The 18,322-nt window shown below is 44.8% G+C and overlaps 1 protein-coding gene across 44 annotated transcripts in view; it reads left to right on the forward strand.

The window, feature by feature from the left end:
• The window catches only part of LRRFIP1 (LRR binding FLII interacting protein 1), a 99,675-nt gene extending 82,889 nt beyond the window's left edge, over positions 1-16,786 (forward strand). For 40 of the 44 annotated variants that reach the window (XM_063400058.1, XM_063400064.1, XM_063400079.1 and 37 more), the window contains 2 exons: positions 828-969; positions 2,583-10,412. In XM_063400058.1, the coding sequence (XP_063256128.1) occupies positions 828-969; positions 2,583-4,948 (2,508 nt within the window). In that variant the 3' untranslated portion in view covers positions 4,949-10,412. Of the gene's footprint in view, positions 1-827; positions 970-2,582; positions 10,413-11,231; positions 11,350-11,566; positions 11,647-12,254; positions 12,360-13,981 lie in introns of those variants that run through there. The other 4 variants (XM_063400083.1, XM_063400081.1, XM_063400082.1 and 1 more) reach the window with 2 other exon arrangements.
• Positions 16,787-18,322: the final 1,536 nt, after the last annotated feature.

Below are 18,322 nucleotides of genomic sequence, written 5' to 3' on the forward strand. Positions count from 1 at the left end.
CCTAATGAAGAATTGGGCTCTGAATGTCTTTGGCAGGAAATCTTGGTTCTTGAAGAAGCTGTGCCTTTCTTGGATTTGAAGTTTCTCTCTCTGCATGCAAACTCAGTCCTGTAATCTGTAAACTTGACCTTTTTCATCTGTGCCTCTTCCATCCCCTGAGTATCTTAAATCTGCTCATTTTTGTCTACATTTGCTTTTCACGGCCTTTACTTGTCTCCCTTCCTTTCTTCACATCTCCTCGCCCTCTGTCTGTGTTGGGAACTCAGGCACTAGAGAGGCAGAAAGATTTCTTTGATTCCATAAGGAGTGAGCGGGATGACCTTAGAGACGAAGTGGTTGTGCTGAAGGAGCAACTGAAGGTATGCAAGAGGAATAAAAGAAATTTATATTCATCTGCTGACCCTTCCCCCCTGTACGTTTGGGCAGAAAAATTAAGTCTAGCTCAGTAGCAATAGCTCAATTTTCATGTTGCCTATAAATTGCCATTTTTCAGGGGTTTTGAATATAAAGTCCTTTCCCCTACTATTGATTGTGAGTTCTTAGTGTAGACTGGAGTATAAAGAAGGTTTTTTGTAGGAGACACTTCTGTGAGGAACATCTTATGCAGCAGATTTATGTTAAAAAAAACCAAAAGAGCTGGGATCACATGCTTTCTGTCAGAGTGGCTGAACTGAGAACTGCAATATCTGTTCTCCTTCCTGACTCCCAGCCATATTTAATGGAATGATTGAAGCAATTGTTTATTCAGAGTATCTTGGACAAGAGCACTTGACAATCCTTCCCTTTCCGAGCAGCAGGCTCTAAAGCATTGCTTTTGCTTCCCACAGAAACATGGAATAATCCCAGACTCTGATATAGCCACCAACGGGGACACCTCAGACATTCTGGATAACGAAGGACACTTGGATTCTTCCCGACCTGCTCCAGGCACCACTCAGGCATTAAAGCCAGGAGGGGAGGGGATGCTAGGTAAGTGCTGTGTGTCCTCTCAGCCCCTCCTGCCTGTCTGTCCTTCATTCAGCCACCTTGCTTGGGTGGGGCAGTTGTGAGTGGGACAGTTAACACCACGCAGCATGCTCCTTGTCCAATCTCTCCTGTGCTTTTCCCTGCTTCGTGTTGATTTTGGCTCCCAGTGTGTCGTGCAGGGCAGACTTCACTTCCCCTGCAAGGTGACAAAGGATGGGAATACAAATAGGACATTGCAGATAAGGAGCAGTCATTCACATCGCCGTTTAAACCCTGAATTGCAAAATTGTCCCAGGATAATCCTACTGCTGCTCAGTATTTTTCAGGACACACCTTAAATAATCAGGGGAAAAAAAGGCATTTTGGTTTTCTATAAAGAGTTTGTATGTTGGTTCATTGATACCCCTGAGAACTCTGCTTGAACAGCAGTGCTGGGCTCTGCCAAAGCACACCAAAGGATAAATTCTTTATTTCTCTGCTATTGAACTCTTTAAATTAACACTTCTGTGTCTTCACTCGTTACACTGACACTTAAATTCAAAGGATATAATTGATGTGGACAGCGCTAGGAAGGAGAAATCTGGTTGGCAAAACCCCTTCATGCTTTTATGTGGTGAATGGCCATTAGAGAACTATTGTACTCATGTAAGGAGAGAAAGTGATATTTTTTGGTTTGTCGGATTTTTTTTTTGTTCTAAATGAACATACTAATAAATAGCTGCAGGCAGCCAATTGTTGAAAGTGCAGGTTCTCTTGCTTTGAGCGTTTGGCTGCTTTTTCATCACTCAGTTTCTGAAAACAATGTGAAACACCAAAAACCAAGGTAAGGGTGTATTTTTAAATGTAACATGTTTTCTTACGTCTCCTAACCCTGTTTTTTTTTTTAAGAATAGATACAGCATAGACCCAAAAACTAACAACAAACACTATTGTTTTAATGTCTGTTGCTTTTAAATATAAATCGAAGGGAAACTGTTACAACAAAAATAACTTTAAAAGAACCACAGAAGTCCTCACCCATTTGGGTGGCTGAAATAAGGGGCACAGATTACCTGAGCTTTGATCTGTGTTGAGAGGTCTGAACAGCCAAATCATTTGCTTGCCAATCAGATTTTACATTCAGTGTCCATCACGTGCACTGATGATGCCTGTCTGAGATTTTTAAAAGCAAAATATTACTGAATAATCCTTCATGATTCCATTGTAACAGCATCAGACCCCTGCATGGATAGAGGGGCGTCAGGGTTAAAGTTGTAGAGAGAATTGCTGAGGAGAAGCAGTCCTTAGAGGCCCTTCTGCAGGTATTGCTGTTAAATTGCACTGCTTCAACCCGTTGTTCTCCTCTGCCAAAGCTGTCATTCCCACAGCCAAGAGCAGAGAGCTCCTCCTTTACAAAAACACCAGCCAGCACCAGAGACTTCTTGCTTTGAGAGGGTGGTGGTGAGTTTCACTGATCAACCCCCTGGATCCTTACTAATTCAATCGCTGCTTTGCCTCACAAAATTGGCAAAAGCTGATCTTTTATTAACCCGTTCTTCTCGTTCTGTCTGCCGGGTTTTAAGTGGGGAGGTAAGTGCTGTGGTGTGGCCCCCTCAACTTTCTCAATGGTCTTTTAGGCAAAGCCAATGAAGTGGAGATGAAAAATGAGATTTTGGAGGATGTGGGGAAAAGAGAAATCTTGCAGAATACTGAGCATGAGGAACACAAAGAGGAGTCTGAGGAGGAGGAGGAAGCACAGCCATTGCATGCTGCTGAAAATGCAAAGGCAGAACACATGGTTGAAGAACGGGACGCCCCGCCAACAGTGATGATCCCAGAGAGTAGGTGTGCAGAGCAAGGCCAAAGCCTCACAGCACCTGTGTCAGGGAGCGCTTCCTCCAACAGTGACAGTGACACAGATGGCTTGGGAGAGGTCACAGAGTCCAGGGGCACGGCAGTCCAGCAGCCTGAGAGTACAGAGGCTGAACGGACAAATGAGAACTTGGAGCTGGGCTCTCCACAAGGCCACCAGATTTTTGAGACTCCTCAGGAAATGTTTTGTGACTCAGGTACAGAGCAGGAAGTGGGAGAAGCTGCACCCAACCAGGAAGAACAAGAGGATCTGGTTTTAAGCAGCCATTCCCTGAGTGATAATGAAATGGCTGAAGGCTCTGACAGTACAAGTGAGAGCAGTGAGTTGGTTTCTAACCAGGCAGGGCTACCTGAGGGAGCAGTGGCAGGCTTGCTTAGGGAGGAGGGAAATGTGGAGAGTTCCACTCCAGGGGAAGCCCAGCACTCAGAAGAAAGTGCTGAAAACAAGGCTGCAAATGTCCTGGAGGAAAAGTTTGTTGACTGCACTGATGGAAAAAGTGACAAAACAGCAGATGACAGAGCTGAAGAAGAAGATGAGGCTGGGAACACAGTTCAGGGTCTGCCTAGGGAAACTGAGTCTGTGGGTTTGCAGGGGACAGAGCCACATGAAAGGGATGTCCCAGCAGAGGCACTTGAAAAGGAAGGTGGAGAACATCAGGCACCCATCCAGCCCGCTTCTTCAGAGGACAGTCCTTCAGCACCCCCAGAGGAACCAAGTACACAGGGTAAAACTGAAGATGAAATGGCTACAGCTGAGAAAGATGGACAGAAGGAAGAATTGATGGAAGAGCTGGAGAAGCGTTCAGGTTCTACTGAAGCAGGCGAGCAAGGTGTGGCATCTGTGGAGACAGGAGGCTGCATTCCCAAGGGAATGGGAAGTGAGCTGCAGCAGGCACAGCCAGGAACAGAGGCGGAGACAGAGGTGACCACTCAGGAAACCCATTTAGACCCGAGCCTTTTAGGTGATGAAATTAAGAAGTCAGGATTGGAAACAGGGGATGAGGCTGAGGAAGGACAGGAGAGTAGGATGGAATGGGCAGAAGATTTGAATCCAAAGGTAGAGGTTCAAACAAGTCAGTGCAGTGAAGAAATGGCAGGTGGTCCAGAAGGAGAGAAAAACATTCCTTTAGAGGGGGAAGTGCAGAAGGTGGTTAAACAAGCAGAAGGTGAATGTAAAGAGGAGTCAGGTGTAGGTGTTACTGCAGCTACTGAAAACAAAGCCAGTAAAGAAACACTGAAAGAAAATGAGCAAGAGGTGGAGCTTGCAGACCACCCTGGTGGGGAATTTGCTTCTGAGGAAGGTGTAAGTAATGCCCTGGCACAGAAGTCTCTGCAGAATGACGACATTAGTGAACAAGTTACACTGGAGGAAGATGTAAATAATTCCCTGGCACAGGAACCTGTGCAGGATGAAAACATTGGTGTACAAGTTAAATTGGAGGAAGGTGTAAATAATTCTGTGGCACAGGAACCTGTGCAGGATGAAAACATTGGTGTACAAGTTAACTTGGAGGAAGGTGTAAATAATTCTGTGGCACAGGAACCTGTGCAGGATGAAAACATTAGTGTACAAGTTAAATTGGAGGAAGGTGTAAATAATTCCCTGGCACAGAAGCCCGTGCAGGACGACAACATTAGTGAAGAAGTGAAATTGGAGGAACAAGCAGAGGAGAGCCTGGAAGATGATGGTGATGCATTTGATTTCGATGAAGAGTCAAATCAAATACTAGAATCTGATGAAAAATGTGATGGAGATGAAGCTGATACACAAAGAGAAGAGGGTGATGGAGCAAATGGTGCTGCTGGAAAAACTGCCCACACGGACAAAGCTGGAGAGGGAACAGACAAAATGGAAACCAAAGATGCTTTGACCAAAGGTGAAGTCCTGCAGCATAAAAAAGATGAACCTGAAGGAACAGGGTGCTTGCAAGGGGAAGCGTCAGGGAAAACTGATGTGGAGGAAGATGAAATCAAAGTATCAGATTCTAGTAAACTGGGAAAATTACAGGATGAAGAAGTTTTGGAACAGGTTTTGGAAAGTGCTTTCATTAAGAGGGCTGAAAGCAGGGAGGATTTGCAGGCTGGCAGAAGGAGTAAGGGTAGATCCAGAGATGACTGTACCATCTCCTGAGTTCAGAATCTCAAACCTACGTGAGTTCCATGCCCTGTGACCAGTCCCAGGACACAAACATGCACTTTGCACAAGACATCAGACCTTGGAATACCCTTAGAGCTTTGTCTTTGTAGGTAACTCAGCCTAAAGCATGGATATGGTAATGATGCAAGTATGGTAATGATGCTCTTGTGTTGTACCCAGCCACAAGAAATCGAGACTGTCTCGGGTTGAAAGCTTATCACCTTGTGAGGAAGCTTCACAACTTGACCATTCAAACTATTATGCAATTAAAGTACCTCTAGTGTGGATAGCTGCTCCTGGGGATTTCTACAGGATTTTTTTTTATTATTCTAGCCTAGTTGATCAATATCTTGAATGCACATTGGGCCTTTGTGAACTTATGCACATTATGCTTACTTGTACTTCAATCTACAGCAAGCACATTAACTCTTCATGAAGGAACTCAGCCAGATCACCAGTTTCACTGATGGTGAAACTTCTTTCAGAATGATTAAAGCCTATGAACCAATCTCTTATTTTTTTAACATGAAGAAAAAAGATATTTTCATTCCACTTTGTGTGTATTTCTTACATGGTCATATTCCAAAATACAGTTAGATCACTGTGAATCTGCTTAGTCTGAGCACTTTGGAAGAGCAATGCACAGTTTGGAGAAAGTGCAACATACAGGTCTTAGTTTGCTGAAAGGAATAAATATATACATGTTTACTTCATCCAGGCACTTTGCCACTACCACAGTAGGCCTTTTACACCATGTCTTGCATGGTGTTTTTATTTTTTCCAGAGAAAGTGTCAATACACAGTGTAATGTGTGCTTAGGTTTGCTATCAAGTACTGTCAGATATCAATATATAAAATATCTATTTTTCCAAGAAAAATTTTTGTTTAAAATTTGCTTATTGCATTATATATTTTTTGCAAACTCTGATTCTGAAAGAATGTTTTTATCTCTGAAACAAATCTTATCTCTTCCCTTCTGAAAAGAAGATAACTTTGCATGTCTTAACTCTTGCTGGATATCAGACCAAAGAGGACTGTTGTTTTGTGTACTAGCCCCACTGTGGCTTTTGGAAAAGCTGGGTTGCTTTGAGTTGCTGGCATAAATTAGGCTCTTGGACTCCCTTGCTGTATTTCCTCTTGCATCTCTGCTAGTGCTTGGGAAGAGAGCATGTTTTGCATATATAAATATTCATTTAAAGTGTTAAGCAGTGCATGTCCCAAGGGAATGCAGATCGAGGGGGGTTCGAGGGGGGGTTCGGGCTGTGGAAGGCTGAGTTTGTGTTGATGTTACAAAGTTGTCAGAGCGCAGACAGACTGCAAAATTGGAAGATGTATATCAAAATGTACTGCTGTATATAATTTAAATAAACATATTTTATACTTTAAAATACCTGTCCAGAGCACTGTTTCTAAACCTGCACAAGGAGTTATTTAAACCTGTATCATTTCAACACCATTTTTCTGCAGCTGTTGTTCAATTTATTACCTTGTGCTACGTAGCTACAAGAGCCATCTCCCTAGGACTGGGCAGCCTCGGGGTTTGAGCACCTTGAATATGTGATGGCACCTTAACTGTAGAGCTCTAACAGGTCTGTAACCCTGTAACTCCTTTCATGTGGCTTCTCTCCAACTTACAGCAGATCCACCGTGGTTTCTGTAAGTATTGGCAGTTGTTCCTAAGGGTTTACTCTAGATGCTAATCCAAAAAGTCATAGATCTTATAAGCATTTCTTATTAGCATGTAGCAGTGTTTATTTAAAGATTTGGCTGTGCTATACTCTCAACAGTAATATGTGGTTTAATGTTGGAAGTGGGTTTTAATTGGTAAATAGACTTAAACAGATCATTAAGTGGTCTTACCGGGCTTCACCTGTACTGTGGATGGATCTATCAGAGTCAAATTAGGCAACGTGCCATTATATCCCGTGTTTCTTACGAGTTCATTTCTGATTTTCACTAGTTTTTCCACTTCCAAAGAAAAGACAGCATCTTTAAGAGAATTCCTTTTTAAAGCCATATCACAGGAGCAGAAACACCTCCAATCTTACCTGTCCATGCACCAGCTTGGATCCCACTCCCAGTGTAACTGGGAACAAGACCATGGAGAGGCAGTGCAGCGTAGCTGTTGTGCCAGAAATCCACCCTGGAATGTTGAAAACGAGAATGTGACCCAAGGATGAATCTTTGTCTTCCAGAATAACCCCAAATGCTCGCTGGGTTTTCTGGTCATCACCTAGTGGCACATAAATGCTGTAGCCCAGGTCTGTGCATATCAGAGCTAGCCTGAAATCCTTTCAAAAGCAGTATCTCAAGAAACTTACTTGATAAAAAAGGGGAATAAATAGTGCAAAGGTCTTGGTCAATATCTTCTTTGCTATAGAGAAGAACAGTCCTCCTGTGCTCCTCAAAAGCAGTACTGCAAGCTGGTGTCTTCCAAATCCTGTGCTGTTCCTGGCAGCACCCCTCTTCTGAGAAAGACAGGAAAGCATTTTCTCATCATCCAAAATAGATGGACAGATCTGGAGAAGGAGCATTGCCCAACCTGCTTCTGACAGCTGGATTCTTGCAGGCTGTTCTGAATAGCTGCTTGGGGCTGGGATTTCATGGGATGTCTTTCCATCCTCCAAGACCAGTTTATCCCTTTCATTTACATCATGGTTCATTATTTCCTGGGCCACACATCGTGTAAATCACACAGGTAAAACCAGCAGCCTCCCATCCCATGCTCCCCTCTTAGTGGAAAGCCATGGAGGATGGATGTGTGGCTGGTTTGGGAATGTTTGGGCCACTGGGGGGGCAGCACCTGAGTAAGCAATGCCTGGAGTCACCTGCAGTGCCGAGGCAGTGAGATCAGATCAGTCACTGGACTTGGGAGCTGTGGCAGCACCGTGCTCACCCTGCTGTGTCCTGCTCCCTCACAGGCCCCATCTCCTCCTCGGCCTCTGTAAACTCTGTGGCCATGAACTGGTGCAGTGAGTACCCTGGGAATCACCTTCCCAAAGTGAAGTGAGGTGAATGTCACACTCTGATTATTCACTGGAGCATCTTTCTATGTGGAGTAAGGTTAATGACTGTTACAGATGAGAATTTTAATTAGCTGCTTCCTGTCCTGATTCAATAGACTGTTCTTTGCTGCCTGTTCTCAAGGTCCTCAGATTCGGTGGAAAAATATCTCGTAAATGCAAAATCAAGGTGACCCTGCAGAGTAAGTTTTCTGTGTTAATGTGGGGGTTTAAGATAAGTGAAACCCAAGAGGCCCTCATCTCGACAGGCAGAATATGAATGGCAATTTAAGCAAACTAATTTTTTCCCTGCTGCCTGCATGTCCCAATGGGGTGCACAGATGTCTGTAATGAGGGCAGAGAGAACTGAGGGTGAGATCAAACTTGACAGTTCACCCCAAAATGCATCCTTTTTGCAGGAAAAGGGCTTTGGGGAACCCAGTGTCCTTCCTCACTGGAAGCTGGAAGAGGTCTCCTTTCTTCAGGCAGGCAGGTTTCACCCCACAGCAGTGGTTGTGTTAATGAAAGTCACAACTAAATTATTTCCAGGATCAAAGTGTGTTACTTGGCCCTTTTGGAGTCAATACATTTGGGCTAATTTTGTAGTGGCCTAAAGGTTTCCTGCTGCACCAGTCCTCATTCTCTTTCCAATCCTTGGAACTCCATTTCTTAATCTTTGCTGGCCTGTAAATCCCAACACAGTCTCTTGAGTCCAAGTATCTCCAAGCTGTTTGCTGCTCTTGCTTTCTTCATTGGCCTTTGTTTTTCTTCCATATCTTTCATCTTTTGCAGAATTTTTGTCTTAAGTTTTCTTTCCTTCCCATATAGATCTGTGAAATTGTTTTATTGTTTTGAAGGGGTTTATACTCAGAAATTTTGGTTGTGGGTGATATTTACCAAAAAAGTGGGTTCGGGTCTTTTTTGTTTTTTCATATCAGTGCTCAGGTGAAACAATGTTGGGTGTGTTACAAATGGATGAAAAACAAAAAGAATAGGACTTCAGGAGGTTCAAAATTAATCCATAGATCTGCTGAACTGGGATCTCACGCTCAGATCTGTATTTGGGTATTGCATCAGAAGCCAAGGTAAAGGTTTTATTCCATGCTCTGGAGTGGGACTATATGGGGGGGTGTATTCCCAGGAGGGGAATGACATACTGTATTAATGTCTGCTGTACTTCCATTGGGAAGCCAGTTTCCACCATGACTTGATTCAATACAGACTCTTGATTCCCTTTAAGTGCGTGTGCTAACAAGAAAAAAAGGAAGAACCACAAGACTTTGGCCTTTTCAGGAGTTGTCATCAAAGAAGAAATGGTATTTTTAAAGCTCTTCAAAAAACTTTGAGTCTCTCTCTCTCAGCAGAATTTACCTGGTAAAAGCCCACCAGGCTCTTATGTGTAATTTACCTTGCTTTCCTAAGTTTAAGAAAAGATCTTTTCCTTGAGTGACCTTTGGATTTTAACCATTTGATCAGCAGGCCAGACCTCAGCTGTGGAGTTGAGCTCTGAGCAGCCTGGGCTCTGCACTGCTGGCAAGGGAGGCCAGCTGAACAAACCTGCAGTGAGACCCAGCTGAGGTCAACAGATCCTCTCCTAATGGGTGCATTTGAATGTGATGTTGCAGCATGCTCCTGCCTGAGGTGTACCTGAACAAACGGAGCTTGTTAATTAATGAGGTCATTTGGGTGGTAAGAAAATGTGCTTTCTCACATTGCAGCCCTTAATGGGGAAGGAAAAAAAGGAAATGATTTGGTTGCTTACTTTGTAGTTCTTTTTCCCAGCTGTCTCATTCTGTAGAGTGCACTTTATTAATGAAGGCTGCACATACCCATACTTCCAAGTCTAAATGTAGGACAACAGTTGTGCAGATTGTCCATTTCCTCTTGATGTTTGACCTGGAGAATTGACTCTGCAGAGAAAACAATGTTTTACCAGACTGCTGCGTTCAAAACACAAATAATTTGACGGGCCAATGTTTTTCTGGTCATAATGTTGGAGCTAAAATGTCACTGCCATGTAAAAGAAGGGAAGAGTTAAAAAGTGCTGAGAATGTGCTTAGCTGTGATTATAGGTGTTTACAGTATTGTCATTGTGTTAAACTGTCAAGATGTTGTGAGATTTTGTGTTGCAGTTGTGCTTGACCCTAGAGTTCTTGCATGCTAACCTAACGTAGAAGATTAGCCTCTTTGCATGCAGCTGGCTGCTGGGACAAGCATGTTCTGTGAGAATGCCATAACTGCCCTGGCTGCAGCCCCCTCCCAGCCCCGTCCGGGCCTCGTGTCCTGTGGTACGTGCCCTCACTCCCCCTTCAGTAGCCACTAACCTGAACGGGTCAGGCTCGTGCCTCAGATGCGCTCCCCGTGCGCCGCTCGATCAGCCAGCTCTGACCTCTGCCTTTTCTCTTCCAGACAGGCTGAAAAAGCTCATCGATGAACGGGAGTCCTTGCTAGACCAGGTAATCACAGGGCGAGTGAAGAGCAGTAAATGGTTAAGGAAATGGAAATAGCCCACACACGAGGTGTAGAGCAGCAGTGCTGTGGTCAGGTTGCTCTTGCTGAGGACTTGCTGCCTTTTCTGGCCACTCTGTTCTTTCTCCAGAACATTCCTCCTGTATGTTAACTCAGGATACACAGAAGATATGACCCAGTGTGCCTCTTATTTATGAATAGTAATCCTTCAGATCGGCCAAGCCCAAGGGAAAAACAGGCATGGCTTGGAAATTGTAGAAGCAAATTTTCTTTCCGAGAGTAAGCCCTCCCCTCTGCTGGGTCTGTGGGTAAATGGGCCATTTGGAAAGGTTTGTTGGAGGAACTGCAGATGGGTAAAGAGCAATTAAAGGAATTACTGCTGGAATCCTGGTATGCCATGGTGGCTATACAGCTTATTCAAAAAACTTCAGCGGATCTGTTGCCCTGAAGGACACTCTGTGCTTTCATTTATGCTCAGTGACCTTGGCCTTGATACTTGCACACAACCAAACATAGCTTTGGGAGTTTTTAAGAATGTTTTACATGAATGTGCCTGCAGAACATTTATGGCTTTTCTAATAAACCAGTCATCTTTCGCTCATTGTTTTGGTCCTCAACTTGTACATAAGCACTGATGTGTGAAATACCATGAGTCATTCCCCAAAAGAATTTCTAGGATGTTATTTTGTAACAAAAGATCTTCTGGAATTCAGGTTTAAAAAATACATAATTTGTTTTATAATACTGGATTGAATTTGAGCCACAATTTCCCTTAGTGATTTTAATGACTATTTTCTATCCTTCAGATTAAAAAATTAAAGGGACAACTGGAAGAAAAGCAAAGGAATAGCAAGATGGAAAATGCACAGTCCGAAGATGAAGTTCTGGAAAATGGGACAGATATGCACATGATTGACCTCCAAAGTGAGCTGTATTTTGGTTTTAAGAGAATTTTGTGCCGTGCATGTGAGTGAGAAAATGTGCAAAATGTACAGTAATAAGCACATGGCTCTGAGTAAGAATGAGCCTTCATTTCCTGCTGCCCCACGTAGATCCCTGATGCATGGAAATTTTACACCAGACTTGTTAGAAACTGTTCACACCTGTTCTGACATCTCTGATAAATCTGCAATTCTTTCAGGAGATGCCAACAGACAGATCAGTGATCTCAAATTTAAACTAGCCAAGTCTGAGCAAGAGATAACAGCATTGGAGCAGAATGTAAGTTTTTGGCTTGTTCTGTTTGTTCAGGCATGGTGACAATACAAAGAGAAAGTGTATTTTGATAGATGATAAAGGAAATTATGTTTACTGTGATTTTCCCTTGAAATAAGAAAAGGGAACGTTGGAACACAAGGGCTACTATGACATTTATGTATGGGGAAGGAGGAATATATTATTCCTCTGTACTGAAAGAAGAATGGTCAAAGACAAAAGCACCTGATGAACTCTGCTGAACAGTTCCTTATGCCCGGCTGTCATCAGGTTTTAAATGTGATGTGGTAGAGATGGGTTTTATACACGGCCGTTCCACTTTGTTTGCTCTTGCCCAGGGTACATCAGCAATCTCTTGCTAAGAGAGGTTTAGTCAATGGACTGTATTTTTTGTTGCTGGAAGCATATTAAATATGGATGTGTATAAAAGGTCAGGAGTAAGTCACTGTTTCCAGGCTTCCTTGGTGGTGTTTTTTTCCCTAAAAATATGCCTTTGTTTTATTAAAGGGGAGTTAGCATCTCTCTGGTTATTCCTTGAGTACTAGGGGAAGAGTAAAGCTTCAGAGTAACTTCCTGGTACAGCTTCTAATTCCCAGCCTTTGCCTTCACCTCAGGTGATACGACTGGAAGGCCAGGTAGCCCGATACAAAACTGCTGCTGAAAATGCTGAGCGAGTAGAAGATGAACTGAAGGCAGAGAAACGCAAACTGCAGAGAGAGGTAACCACCTGCAAGCTGCCCCAGGTCAGCCTGCTCCATGTGGGGGAAACCTGCCTCGCTGGGGTGTTCTAGGGGAGGAACCACCCTTCCCGGCACAGCAAGGGATAAGCATCCGATTCCTTTATTGCTTTAGTTACTCCTTCTAAATGTGCAACCAAATTTTCAGCACTCAGACTGGAGTAACAGTCACAGCTGTGAGCTCCCACCGCCTTTTTACCATTCCTTCCTAACCTGGCTGCTAAAGGGGTGTGAGTTTTCTTTGGGAGCCTGTTTTCCTTGCTCTGCCAATGTGTCCAGGCCTGTTCGGGGTAGTGTGGCTGTCCACAGACTCTGACCATGCCTCTGTGGCTTTAGAGCCCAAATATCTTTATCAGCTTCTCTCTCACTGCCTCCTGAGGTGTTTTGGTTTTGTTTTTCTTTCAGTACGGCTCATTGCTTGTTCTAAATTCTCCTTCTTCTTTGCTGCCTATAAATACAGTTCTGTGCAGTCCACCTCTCTCTCCCTACCCCAGTCCTGTGGTGGGTTTCACAGGAAACTGAGGCTCTGAGTCACAGCTGTGGATGGAGTTGTAGGAACCAGAAACAGAAAAGCTGAGCAGTGAGACGGGTGTGCATCACCCAGAGCCTCGTGCCTCTGGACTGAGGGAAATCCTGTGATTCTCTGGGAATCTCCTGTTCCACAGGAGTGACCCTCTGCCCATGCTGACTGCCTCAAGACACACAGTTCTATCAAGCCAAATCCAGACTTGGGAGATCCAATTTCTTCTTAACTTGGCCTTCTTTGTTGAACATTCTGTAAATACCCTGGGTTCTTGGCAGAGTGCTGAAACACCTGTGTGTGTGGCTGTTGGAGTCCAGGGCATCCCTCTGGCTGTCCTGAGGGGTCTGGGACCCTGGCACAGAGCCCAAAACGACCCTGTCTTTGATCTCAGCCCGTGGAAAAAATTACCAACATTACATGAAGAATTACAGTGAAAGTGTGAAATGAATAGTAATTAAGTTTGTCACAAGGTGAAAATGTAGAATTTGGGGTTTTTAGAATGGAGGTTGGGAAGGCAAGATGGAGGAATCAGGACATTGTTCTGTTCTTCTTCCTCTTCTCCTTCAGACTCCATCTTCTGCTGTGACAGGCACACAAGATTGGTTTAGGTAGCACTTATGTGTTTAGAATAGCTATGAATTAATTGGTATAGAATTGGAAATAGAAATACATTGTAGAAGGTGGTTGGGTCACAGAACTGGTAGAAAAAGGTCTGGGACCTCCTGACCTGCCCAGCGTCTGCTCGTGCACTGCCCTGCAGCGGGACACTTAGCAGGGCAGAGAGAGAACAGAGAGATAAGGAAGAATAAACCATCATGGAAACCCGAGCTTGCAGACTCCGTCCTTCTTTTCTGGCTCGGGCACGGGGCTTTCAGGAAGAATAACTCACATATCTCAGGGAAAATCAACCCCGAGATGTGGCCTGCAGAGCAGTTTAGCTCAGCTAAAGGAATTTTCAACTGCTTTATGTTCCAAGTTAATATGGTCGGTGAGTGTGGGTAACTCTAAACCTTGCTTTGCCTTTGGAAAGGGATAACACGGTGAAAGTTAAGGTGTTTTTCTGCTTCCTTCCTCCCTTCAGCTTCGTTCAGCACTGGATAAAACCGAGGAGCTGGAGGTCAGCAACGGCCACCTGGTGAAGCGGCTGGAGAAGATGAAGGCCAACCGGAGCGCTCTGCTGTCCCAGCAATAGCCACCCCCTGCCACGGGAGCCGCCACTGCTCGGAACCGGAACGCCGCCGCAGCCGCTTCTGTGTCCCGCTGCCCGGGACGCTTCGTGTCATTGCCTTTGAGACCAGGCCACCCCAACACCTGCTCCGTGCCTCCAGCCGGGCTCTCCCTGCGCAGATCCAAGCCTGCTGCACTACATCCATAGGAGGAGCTGATCCACGTGGCTGTGCCCGCGGGAGCCCTTCCACGCCGAGCTCTGGGGACATTCGAAGTACAACACATAAGAAGCACATGGGATTCTCCATCCAGAGGGCACAGCAGCCATTTATTGCCATTTAAAATGGCACTCAAAGAAAACACTTTGACTGGAATTTTGTGTCTTGCTGAAAATTTTAAAACAAACACTGTAAGTTTGGGGACTTTTCTCATGACAGTATCTGTAATTTAGTGACTACGGTAGAGTTATTCATAGTAGGTTTTTCATTTACAAATCACTGTGGAACCACAAGCCATTACAAAGCAAAACTCCTTCAGTGGAAACCGTGGAAGAAGATGGTCTTGGAAGCAAAAGTGACCTTAAATGACTTTGCCAATAAAACAAATGTGTTTGGAGGGATTTTTGCACCAGTAGGATCGTGAGACTCTTTTATTTCAGGGTAAATAGGCAATAGCTTCATTGAATTTTCAATTTTTATTTGTATTATTTAATCCCTGCTCTTGAAGTAAATGACTTTTCAAGGATGTAAGGTTGCATTAATAAACCAGCATAAGGCCGTGTTTTCAGAAATGGTGGGGTTTGCACTTAGATCACTCTCTTTGGTGCATTTATCAAAGCAAGTGTCATTTGCTTAAACAAAATATGTATGGGTTTTCTACATCAGAAACTATCTACTGGTCCATGACCTACTAGGAAATGATGCCGCTACAAAATACAAGTCTGATTTTTAAAAGAATAATTGATAAGTAAAGAAGCACTTTAGGAATTGTTACTGCCTATGGGTTTTCTACAGCTACGGAAGTAGCGAGTTGTTTCCTTCTAAGATCACTGCGAAGGTTCTCCACCTCTCACGCAGAACAGCGTAACCAGCTGAGATGTTGCAGGCGATTCTTGCGCGTGTAAAATGGCACGTGACTGGCACTCCAGCTCTGGTTTACCGGAACTCATTCTGAATGTACTACTCAAAGGAGAGCAGCAGCTGCCCCAGGAATAAAGCTGCCCGCCCCACCTCAGCCCTAACAGGAAAGCCAGTCCCTCTGGGATCTGCTCACGCCGTGAAGCAGCGCCTCCAATCCCACGGGAGCGACCGCGACTGCCTCAAGAGGTTCTACCAAGCCAAATCCAGACCCAGGAGATCACATTTCTCCCTAACTTGGTCTCAGACGCTGCGATCCGGGTCTCTCCCCAGCCTCCTCCTCACAGGCTGGGGCTTAGAGTAGGAACCGCTGCTATTTTCAACGCAAGGGGATCGCTGGTGTCTTCCTTGAGCACCTTCACAAATTAAATAAACCAAAACCACTGTCCGAATGTGTTTTTCTGGTTTGGCTAGAAAACAACACCCTCGTCTTACCTCTTCCAAGTGCACAAGGAAATTTAGGAATGAAGTACTGAAATTACTGTTCCAGGAAAAGGATGAGGAAGGCTTTTTTTGTGCCCCTGGGGAATTAAGTATGTCCTTGTTGATGAAATGTGGTGAAACATGGGGGATGGATTGAATCTTTTTAAAATAAATTTCCACTCCAGTTAGGGCTTTGGGTTCTTTTTTTTTTTTTTTTTTTAAATTGTTTTTGAGAGGAACATTCAGGTGCAGAGCCAGGTTTCTTGTGGAATACCTCAAAATGGCTGTGGATACCAATTTACAATTTTCTGTGCTTGACTTGTGTAATTTCTGGTGTACAAAGCCTCGGGGGCCTAAAAAACGAGCTAAGGGATTTTCAGAACGCAAACAAACGTGCTAAATACGACATCTTACCAATGGTAAGGTGTGTGATTGCCACCAGTCATCATTTCATTTGTGGCAGCAGTGAAAGCTGCCTCTCCTGGCAAGGTTCAGGAGAAACAACCCAGCAACCAAGCATTGGTCCAAAAGGCAAAAAATAACACTTTGTTCATCAAAAAGGGATGTGTTTATCATTTCAAAGTAGATTTCATCTCGCACCCCATAAACATTAACCTCATGACGGAAATCAGATGTGTATTTCAACCTGGATATGCTCTTAGTAGAAACCTTTTGTGTGTGATAAAGTAGGTGAATGTTGAAGCCACATTTCTCCCCCCTCCCCTAATTTTCATTATGACTTAGTGTTAGAATAAGGGAAGAAAAAGAACTGGTTCTATGTTTTTCTGTGAAGAATGTACAACAACAGGGCTTTGAATGGTGATGATAGCACATGTCCCAGTCCTTTCATTTGAGCTCCAAACGAGAGCACCTCGGTGCCCTGAGAGCAGGGCTGAGGTGGCGGCAGCCAGGCGAGGAAAAGCTCCTTGGGGAAGCAGGACGCATTGTCCTAGAACTTCTGTTTCAATCTGTTAGCCTCTATTTTATTTTTAAATGTTAAATGATTTTTATCGTTTGCAAATGGAATGTTACCCAAAATGTTTTTGGTTTTGTTTTGGTTTGGTTTTTTTCCCCCCAATCGCTCTGTTAGGAGATGCGAGCGTGGAAAAGGAAATTCATTATGAGCAGAACTCGCCAATAAAATGTCACTTGTTTGGGTAGTTTTTATGGAGTGATCTGTCCATGCTGATGTTACCAGTACAAGTTCTCTTGGAAAATACAGGTTGATGGGTGTAACAACTCATACTCCTTTACAACACGTTGCTGCAGGATCACACAAAACATGAGCAGCACTGGTTGGAAAATGTACAAATTCAGGGGCTTGTGTGACTGAGGGCACTGGTGTTAGACATACCTCCAAAATACCAACATTTTTAGTGGTGGGGTGCACATACACCTCCAAATTTTGACGTTTTACTGGCCAGGTGCATTTGGGGAAGGGGAGGACAGGAACAGTCCCCCATTAGGAGAAATTTGAGTGGTGTTGCTAACTGGATTTATTCCCCACTTTTATTTACGGTGAACAGAGGTAACCCACACTGGAGCTTTCCCCGGAAGGATCCTTCACGTCACGAAGATTCCTTCACAACAGGAGGCAGCTTTCTTCATCAAAAATACTTTAGTGTTAAATGTCCTCTTGTCCTGATGTGTTGCCAGAGTGGTCACTTATATGAAAGAGACTAAGCAGGAGGGTAATGCTTGTCTTGGCTTTAGATGCTCTAAACCATCGCATGTCTCTGAAGGTTAATTTTGGGCAACTGAGTGATGTTTTACACACTTAATTATGACCTTTACACATATGTATTTAAAGGAAGAAGCAGAGCCCCTTGCACAAGTAACATGGACCTGTGTGGGAGGTAGGTTCGTCTCCGCTCCTGTAACACAGTCATTCAGGCTGAAAACTTTCAGGTAGAGTTTTAATGTGTGCCCCTGGGGAGGTTTGAGCTGGATATTAGGAAAAGTTCTTCTCCCAAAGGGTGCCTGTGCACTGAACAGGCTCCCCAGTGAATAGTCACGGCCCCAAAGCAGAGTTCAAGGAGCTGCCGGAGTTTGGACAATACTCTCAGGTGCAGGGTGGGGTTGTTGGGGTGTCTCTGCAGGGCCGAGGATTGGAGTCCATGATCCCTTTGAGTCCCTTGCAGCACAGGATATTCCGTCATTCTGTAGTAGCCGTACGAGGGCTGCTGCGCTCCCTCCCCGCCGGCTGCGCTTCGGTGTGTCAGGGGAGGGAAGGGTCCGTGAGGGGAGAGAAAGGACCGTGAGGGGACAGAAGGGTCCGTGAGGGGAGAGAAGGGTCTGTGAGGGGAGAGAAGGGTCCGTGAGGGGACAGAAGGGTCGGTGAGGGGAGGGAAGGGTCGGTGAGGGGAGAGAAGAGTCTGTGAGGGACGAGAAAGGACCGTGAGGGGAGAGAAGGGTCCGTGAGGGGAGAGAAGGGACCGTGAGGGAAGGGTCCGTGAGGGGAGAGAAGGGTCCGTGAGGGAAGGGTCCGTGAGGGGAGAGAAGGGTCCGTGAGGGACGAGAAAGGACCGTGAGGGGAGAGAAGGGACCGTGAGGGGAGAGAAGGGTCCGTGAGGGGAGAGAAGGGTCCGTGAGGGGAGAGAAGAGTCCGTGAGGGGAGAGAAGGGTCCGTGAGGGACGAGAAAGGACCGTGAGGGGAGGGTCCGTGAGGGGAGAGAAGGGTCCGTGAGGGACGAGAA

The sequence above is a fragment of the Prinia subflava genome, chromosome 6 (assembly GCF_021018805.1).
Source record: "Prinia subflava isolate CZ2003 ecotype Zambia chromosome 6, Cam_Psub_1.2, whole genome shotgun sequence".
In the NCBI taxonomy this organism is placed as follows: Eukaryota; Metazoa; Chordata; class Aves; order Passeriformes; family Cisticolidae; genus Prinia; species Prinia subflava.